This window comes from Blastocystis sp. subtype 4 (genome assembly GCF_000743755.1).
Source record: "Blastocystis sp. subtype 4 strain WR1 chromosome Unknown seqid_0378, whole genome shotgun sequence".
NCBI lineage: Eukaryota > Bigyra > Opalinata > Blastocystidae > Blastocystis > Blastocystis sp. subtype 4.
Window position 1 is genome coordinate 1 of NW_014569169.1, and position 8,286 is coordinate 8,286.

At 41.9% G+C, this 8,286-nt stretch overlaps 5 protein-coding genes across 5 annotated transcripts; 4 read left to right on the forward strand and 1 right to left on the reverse strand.

The window, feature by feature from the left end:
• Window positions 1–345: 345 nt before the first annotated feature.
• Window positions 346–2,192, reverse strand: JH06_4973 (hypothetical protein; the record flags this gene model as incomplete). The annotated part of the gene is made up of 6 exons (XM_014669906.1): window positions 346–411; window positions 442–697; window positions 728–886; window positions 916–1,382; window positions 1,414–1,548; window positions 1,677–2,192. The coding sequence occupies 6 exons, from the start codon at window positions 2,190–2,192 to the stop codon at window positions 346–348; spliced, it is 1,599 nt and encodes a 532-aa protein (XP_014525392.1).
• Window positions 2,193–3,745: 1,553 nt separating this feature from the next.
• On the forward strand, window positions 3,746–4,712 carry JH06_4974 (NADH dehydrogenase; the record flags this gene model as incomplete). Its single annotated transcript, XM_014669907.1, has 6 exons — window positions 3,746–3,808; window positions 3,842–3,880; window positions 3,918–4,064; window positions 4,096–4,202; window positions 4,235–4,442; window positions 4,473–4,712. 6 exons carry the CDS (start codon window positions 3,746–3,748, stop codon window positions 4,710–4,712), a joined length of 804 nt encoding a protein of 267 aa, XP_014525393.1.
• A 159-nt stretch (window positions 4,713–4,871) lies between these two features.
• On the forward strand, window positions 4,872–6,130 carry JH06_5062 (hexokinase 2; the record flags this gene model as incomplete). Its single annotated transcript, XM_014669908.1, has 2 exons — window positions 4,872–4,941; window positions 4,971–6,130. 2 exons carry the CDS (start codon window positions 4,872–4,874, stop codon window positions 6,128–6,130), a joined length of 1,230 nt encoding a protein of 409 aa, XP_014525394.1.
• Window positions 6,131–6,264: 134 nt separating this feature from the next.
• Window positions 6,265–7,480, forward strand: JH06_5063 (hypothetical protein; the record flags this gene model as incomplete). Its single annotated transcript, XM_014669909.1, has 4 exons — window positions 6,265–6,464; window positions 6,495–6,723; window positions 6,754–6,924; window positions 6,956–7,480. The coding sequence occupies 4 exons, from the start codon at window positions 6,265–6,267 to the stop codon at window positions 7,478–7,480; spliced, it is 1,125 nt and encodes a 374-aa protein (XP_014525395.1).
• A 19-nt stretch (window positions 7,481–7,499) lies between these two features.
• JH06_5064 (hypothetical protein) lies at window positions 7,500–8,107 on the forward strand (the record flags this gene model as incomplete). Its single annotated transcript, XM_014669910.1, is given in 5 exon segments — window positions 7,500–7,572; window positions 7,609–7,749; window positions 7,793–7,829; window positions 7,840–7,927; window positions 7,958–8,107. 5 exon segments carry the CDS (start codon window positions 7,500–7,502, stop codon window positions 8,105–8,107), a joined length of 489 nt encoding a protein of 162 aa, XP_014525396.1.
• Window positions 8,108–8,286: the final 179 nt, after the last annotated feature.

The window sequence follows — 8,286 nt, forward strand, 5'->3', positions numbered from 1 at the left end:
CACTGGTACTAACTCAACTCGTAATGACTTAGCTTCCTAGATCAGACGGGTTAGGGCGCTTTCCACTAGATATGACCGTTCTTGTTTTTATTTCTTTCATTAACCCTTTTCAACAACACATTCATATCCTCACATCATCAATTATCAAACACAGAGAGAGTAATAATGTAAGTTGTATTCTTCTACTGTAATATATGTTGTTCTTCTTGATCATGTCAAATACCTTCTTTTTTGATATTGTTCTCTTAATGATAGTAAGGACCAAAGTAAGGATTATACAAAAGTACAAATGAGTTCACTCGACAACAATACTCTGCTTGCAACAAACACAACAAATGACCACACTTAGAACATCTCTGCAAGAAGAACGGAATGTTGAGCACCTCCATCCACCATAACAACACGCTTGTTCTTTGAATTATTAACATTCTACGAACCTACTGACAATTCCTTGCTTTTCACATGATAAGGATGTGTCTCATCTTCATACTTTCCGTTTCCTAATTGTTCCATATCACCAAACCCCCAAGTATACAAAAGACCCTTTTCATCCACTGCAAGGACATGATGATTACCACAAGCAATCTGCTGAATCCGAACATCTTCAGGGAATGATACTTTCGCGAAGTGAATATCAAATTGCTGATCTTCATTCATTCTTCCTAATTGACCATAACTATTACGGCCACATGTATAGCTATTCCTCATCCATTCTCTCATCACTTACACACATCCATCCTTTGTCAACACTGCAGTTGCATGCTGAGACAGAGCGGCTTGAACAACTTCCTTATCATCAAAGAAGGTTATTCGCTCTGGAGCTTCTACTGTTTCTGAACGACGACCATTACCCAACTGTCCCCAGTTGTTCAGTCCAAAGGTCATTCTACAGTGAACTCTCCTTTTCAATCCTACAAGTGACCATTCTCCAATAACACCATTGAGTGCATGCCTCCTGCCCATATTGCACGAGCACGCATACGACGTCTTCCTTCTCGGAAACTCAAGGCATGAGGGACAAGAGCACGTCGTTTCATCGCTTCAGGCATGTGGAACATTAACTGACCTTGCTCATCACACCCCCATCCATATACAATTCCATCCTTAGCAAGAGCAAGAGAATGATTCTCTCCACAACTGATTGATGTGATTATAACTCCTCGAGGGAAATGTATTTGAGTTGGGTTCAGTTGCTTCTGAACAGTTTCATTCCAACCCAAAATACCCTTGCTGTCGCGATACGTACCCCAACAATACACTTTACCTGAAAGTGTGAGGATGACTACATGACAGGCTCCAGCGGCAATCTGATCAATTGGATCATCCTTAGGAAGTTCACCCACATTTACGGGAAGTGGATGAAGTTCTTCTCCTTCACGTCCCTATTCGTTATATTGAATAGTGAATGAATACCAACTGACTCTCATCGTTGCATCCCCAGGAATACAATTTATTATCATTCGTGACAATCACGTTGAATAACCCACCACTAACAATACGAGTTGTCTTCAGATCTGTTGCTTTGACATGCTTTATAGGTTTTCCTGCCTACAGAGCATTAGAGGAATTCAACGTCTTCATTGTGACATCAGTAGTGTGTAAAGGGTTGAGTCATTGACCCGAAAGTCTCATCAGCCGAGAGAGTATCATCCTTTGTCACAGACACAAGTACGTACCTGAGTTACATCCATATCGAGTCCAAGTTGACCGCAATCACCCGAACCAAACACATACACATCATATGTCTTGGAATCTTTTGAAATGGGTGTCCTTGCTGTTATACAGTCACTGGAAGTGATAAATACTCTTCCTTCCATAACATCCTCGCACTTTTCATCCTCACTGTAGTCCTGTTCAGGAACAGTACCGTGTTCATCTTCGTCACTTTCATATTTCATACAGTCCGAGTCTGCATCTTCTTTCATAACTACAGGTTCCTTTTTCACTGGTGCAGGAACGCTCATCGTAACAGCATTCTTTCCGACGCCAAACTTGAATGTTGTAGGAAAATTCGTTGTTGCAGCCACAGGCGTCTTCATTGGAGCTGAATCAAAGATTGACTTCGATTGCTGTTCTCCTGAAGGCTTGAATACAAATCCAGTTGTCTTGGGTTTCTTTTCATCATTCTCAGGGAGTTTCTCGGCAGAACGCTTTACTGACGAATTGTCAGTAGAGAGAGTAGGTTTATCCATTTCGCATGACCTACACTTTGCAAGAGAATTATCATTGTATGCAAAACATCGAGGACATCTCCAACTGTTTTGACTCCTCTTCTTCATCTGTTCCAAAAAAGCAGGATTAAAAGATGTTGCAGGTGTTGATTCACTCATAAGAAGGATTAATGATTTGATGAATTGGGTTGTGTTGTCGCAAAATAGCGACAAAAGGGTAATGATCAAACAAACAAGGTACCCTCACTATTTCTTTTCCGTACTTGCATTTGGAGTTTCCTTTTCCTTCTGCACTTCCTTCTTCTTAGTCCCTTCCTTTGCCTGCTTCTCTTCTCCTTCAGCTTTGGGTTCTGCCTCCTCTTTTCCCTTCGCAGTCTCAGCTTCCTTCTTCTCCCTCCGAGCTTTTTGTTCCAGATAATAAGGCTTCTCGAGTTCACCAGTAATTTCATACGTCTTTTCGATTCCCTGTTTCTTCAGTAATAAGGCTAATCCTTCAGCCTAATTATGATCCAATCTAGTCATCTCTACTCTCTTTGGATCCTTTGCTTGAACAGCAGTATCCAACATCTTCTCAAGGATCGTCGTGCTCGGTAAGGATTCAAATGGAGCAAGCTCCTGAACAATTGAATAGGCAGTTCCAAGCTTCTTGCACCCAAGCAACAGATCAATGGCATGATCAATATATGATTGCTCTTTTGGCCATTTAGGATACGTAGCTTTAATGACAGCTAATCATAAGTTCCGATTCAAAGGCATACTGCGGATCTTTTCTGGTCTCCCTTCCTCAACCAATCCATCCTATTGTTATCATCAATGAATAACAAATGGTACCATGATCTTTTCATAGGCAGAGGAAGGACAAGATTGAAGACTCAAGGGATGTTTAAATACAACTACGAATTAGTCCCAAATTCCAACAGAAACAGTTGTAAACATCTGTTGCTGGTGAAATAGAAAGCAAATTCGTAATAAGAGAATCTACGTTCAAGTAGATACCACAGAAATACTTGCAGCAACAGGATGAATACCGGTATGTTTTGTGTCGAGGAAGTTAAAGAGCTTCTGGAGGAATGGGAGATCTTCTTCCGATTTGCACCTTAAACATAAAACTCTTTCCCTGACACCCACAACTTGAAATAGCGATTCAGCATATTTTTGGAGATCTGATTAGGTTTCCGATACAGGATAACAACTCTCTGATACCTTTCTCGCGGTGTCTCTAACTGTTCAATTGGAATTGAAAAATCCTTCACTGCCTCCGACCTAGAGTCACAGTTCTTCGCAAAATCACTACATTCCAGTCGGCTGCTCTTTCTTCTCCTCCATTTCGGAGTTAGATACGTTTGTAGACATCAAACGACAAAACATCGCGTCTGAACCATTTATAGGAACAATAACACTCCTAAAGGATAGTGCAGACAATTTCGATGCTGAACGATATCCACAGCTGATGATTCGACTCATAATGGCTGCGTTATTGATCGCCCAAGAGACGCATGTCAAGTGGTATTGATTATCAATAATACCAATAACTGTACAAGTTGTCCATGATCTCAACAAATACAGCATTTGAGATGTTCCGCGCTATCTCTTCAGCATCTACCGGTATTGCAGTTGCGTCAAAGTTTGCTCCTATCGTAAGGCGTTTGGTAGCTATTATGATCCGGTAGACGGCCATGAGATTCCTTCACTATGGTCGCACTCAACAGGTACTACGATTTGAAGAGAGTTTCTTATATTTTGTAGCACTACGATTCCCCTGACAATAATGTCAATACTCCTTTTGATTTCACTGCAGAGAATTACAAGAAGGTGCATGAAATTCTAAAGAGATACCCTAAGAACTACAAACAGTCAGCTGTTATGCCTTTGCTCGATCTGGCTCAACGCCAAGTAGATTCAGTTTTCATTCCATTAGAAGTAGTGCGGAAATTACATTCCTCTAGCTGCCATGAACAAAGTGGCTGAGATTTGTGAAATGCCTCCTGTGAAGGTGTATGAGGTTGTGAGTTTCTACACTATGTACAGAACGTATTGGAATTGCAGTGGAGTGACATCTATAGTGAGAAGGTTGGCAAGTTCTTCATCCAGCTTTGTGGAACAACTCCTTGTATGCTCTGTGGTTCTGAAGAGATTATGCAGACGATTCAAAAGGAACTGGGTATTAAGGATGGTGAAACCACCAAGGACGGAATGTTCACTCTTCTTCAAGTGGAATGTCTCGGAGCCTGTGCCAACGCTCCTATGGTCCAGATCAACGATGACTACTTCGTAGAGAACAAGGAAGCGAGTGATGTGTAGGAGTGTTTGACACCCAAGACAACAGTGGAGCTTTTGGATTATATCCGTAAGGAAGGAAAGCTACCTCCTCTGAATCGTTCTGGATCAAAACCGATGAACGGACAGGAGAGCTGTGAAGGAATCAACGGTCAAAAGACATTGAAGGGAGAGTTGCGAGGCAAGTTCTGTCGTGAACTTCCTGCCAAGAAGGTGAACCCAAAACAAGTATTTATTGATATGTATGGAGAAGAGAACCTTTAATCTGATGTGCTTATAGTAATTGTTCCTGTTTGTTATAAGTGGTTTTTTCCCGTGGCATCATGTTCTTCCATTTTTCTCTGAATGGAAAGTCTTAATGAGGTGTATTCATTTCCCGTTGAGAAGATGAGGTTGTTTTCTGAATATATGCATCAGCAGATGATGGAAGGACTTGCTGGTCATCCATCGGATTTGAAGATGCTGCCTTCCTTCATAACATCACTTGCCACAGGTAGCTCTTGTTTTGGTTGATGAATCTAGGCGATGAAGTCGGGATGGTCTTGTCTGTGAATCTGGGGAATTCCAAAGTGCGAGTTGCAAAGATCCGTCTGAATGGGAACTGCCAATTGACGATTGAGAAGGAAACCATTCATCCTGTCACCGATGAAGTGAAAAGTGGTACAGCAGAGCAGCTCTTCGGATTTGTTGCTGACTGTATCTGTGAGGTGGAGCCAGAAAATGGAATTAAAGTGGGCTTTGCCTTTTCGTTTCCTTGTGAACAGACTTCCTGTCGAAAAGGAACGTTAATGGAATGGACCAAAGGGTATTCTGCTACTGGATGTATTGGGAAGGATCCAGTTCTTCTACTTCAGAATGAATTGGTGAAACGGGATGTTAACGTCTGCATTGTTGCTCTTTGTAATGACAGTGTTAGCACTCTTGTTGCGCAGTCTTATAAGAATACAAAGGTGGCCATGGGGGTTGTTTTGGGTTCGGGAACGAATGCTGCTTACATTGAGCGTGTATCCAATATCCCCAAATTCCACTCGGAAATTGCAGGTTCAACGATGATTATTAACATGGAGTGGGGTGCCTTGGGAATGAGCAATCGTGATGTCCTTCCCTTTTCTCCGCTTGATGAAGAAATTGACCGAATGTCCATCAATCCAGGGAAACAATACTTAGAGAAGATGATGGGAGGACTTTACCTTGGTGAAACAGTGCGGTTGTGGATGTTACACTTACGTCGAAAAGATGAACTACTGAAGCATGTATCTCTTACAAACCGCCTGTTCATGGAACCTATGTCGTTTGAGTCCGAGTTCTGTACTACTATTCTTCTAGATGATAGTGATCAGTACTCTGAGATTGATGGCATCCTCCATTCATTCGGGATCAGAACCAGCTCTATAAATGACCGCAAAGTGATTGCTCAGATCGTGAATGCTGTTGTAACTAGATCGGCTCGATTGATGGGAACTTGTGTCTACACAGTATTGAATCACATGCATGAATCTGGTCTTGGAGGGAGTATTGGAGTTGAAGGAAGTGTTTACAAGTTCTTGCCAGGATACAAACGACGAATGATGAAGGCATTGGAAGAATTAGGGATGGAGAATGTGGACTGTTCCATCGCAGAGGATGCTTCTTGCCGAGGGACTGCTTTGATTGCTTATGCTGTCTCTCCAATGTATTTGTAATATTTCGTTGTAAACTACTTCTTGTTGTTTGTTGTATACTTACTACGACTTCGGTCTGGGTTATTCGTATGAATGCTAATTCCCGCGGTAATAATGGAGTTCCGAATACCACGTTCAACGTAACACATTTTGAAATGGTGGAAGATAGTGACAAGGCGACTCCTGCAATTGAGATGCAGTCAGAGGTACCAATACCTAAGGTTGAGATGAACATCCCGTCTAAGAAGAGTGATGTAACCGAAGAGAAGATCGATGAGGCAGCTGTAAACTATCGTTTTACTAAGAAATCTGCCATCGGAATGGGCCTTGTTGCTTGTGCTGCAGTTTTCGGAAGGTGATTGAACCCAACTCTAGTCATGTGTAGCATCATGTCTGCTGTTGTCAATGTCCTTGGAACGAAATATAAGGTTCCAGCTCCCACCATCACGTTCACACGCTCCCTGATCAACCTTATTTTCAACCTCATTTGCTGTGCATGTGCAAGGGTGAACCCTATTGGACCCGTGAAGGAGAAAAAGAAGTATGCTTGGGTAGTAATGCGCGGTCTCTTCGGAGGTATTCAGATTACTTGTTACTTCTTCGCATTCACAAAGGTTGGAAAGTATATGGGACTATTATTCTAGATTCCCGTTGGTGATGCGACAACCTTGACGTTTGTTGCTCCAGTTTTGACAGGACTTTTGGCCATCTGGATTCTTCATGAACCTTGGGGGTGGGTGGATGCTCTTGCATCTGTTTTATGTTTTGTTGGTGTCCTATTCACATCGAAGCCAATATGGTTGTTCCCTCAAAGTGTAGTTGGCTGTTGTTCTTTTTAACCTCTAGGAAGAGAGACTCAATATGACTTATGTGCTGATAGCTTTGATGGGATCCGTTGCTGCTTCATTTGCTTATATCTCTGTACGAAAGATCGGTCCCTCTGTTTCTGTATTCGTCCTTATCAACTATATCCTACTGTTTACAATGGCAATCAACATCTTCCAAAGTACGTATTCGGACTACATGTCATTGCTAGGTTACTATAAGTTGAAGACATTCCCGTGGCCAAAATCTACAGTATCTTCAACTGCTTGGTGGCTTATTGTTTCAACTGCGTTTCTAGGCGGATGTGCGCAGATTTGTATTAACCGCGGTCTTCAGTTAGAAATGGCTGGACCCGCGACCTCGATGAGGTTTCTTGATATCGTTCTATCTTACATCTGGCAAGTCTTCTTCATAGGAGACGAAACAGACGTCTACAGCATAATTGGAGCTGTTCTCGTTAGCATATGCTTGATCATAATCGGAATGAAAAAATTCTTCGTTGTTCGTAAAGCACGTCAAGAATATGAAAAGCTTCTACTAGAATAGAAGGATTATTCTATGGAGAATGACTCTTGTTTGTCTAAAACTCGTGCCACCAATCAAATCATTCAGCTGGAGATTGATGATTAACCATTATTGTTGATCCTCATTTTCTTTTTCAAATGGCCAAGAAGTAAGACCTTTCTTGCACCTCAAATGTAGATATCAGTTTACTGTCGTTCGTGATGTTGAGTCCTTCCCCAAGATTCTTGAGGAGAATCTTTCCAAACCTAGTTTGAGTGTGATCTTTACTGGTGATATTGATCCCGCAACCGGTAAATCATGGTAGGAAGTTGATTGGCTCAATGATATTTGTAGGTGCCCAGATTGCATGTATGTTATGGCTGTTGGATATGTAATGGTAGAGCTGCTGATCCTGTGATTGACTTGTTCTTGGAAGATCAGAAGAACAATACTGTCCTTGTTTGCTTAGTGAAGCGTGAGGGATACAAGGTAGTCGTTAGGAGTACCTCTGATGAATAGGGAAATCCAGATCATCCTTATCGTCTTCATCCTCTGATCAAGCTTCAGTCGATTCCTACCCTAATTCAATTTAAGAATGGAAAGGAAGTGGGCCGCTGTGTGGAAGCTCAGTGTAGAAATGAGGATAACTTGTATGCTTTAGTAGACTAATGTGTTTGTTTTACAATATCTAGTGTAACTGAGAGGCATCTGGAACAAACATCAGAGAGCTCTACATCAGTTACACACCTCTTATTCTTCAGTCGTGTTCTTTCCATTTCTTCTAGCCACACGTCCAGGACGACCACCTCCATAGGGAGAGTTCTCAGCGAACTGAATGTGCTTCTCTG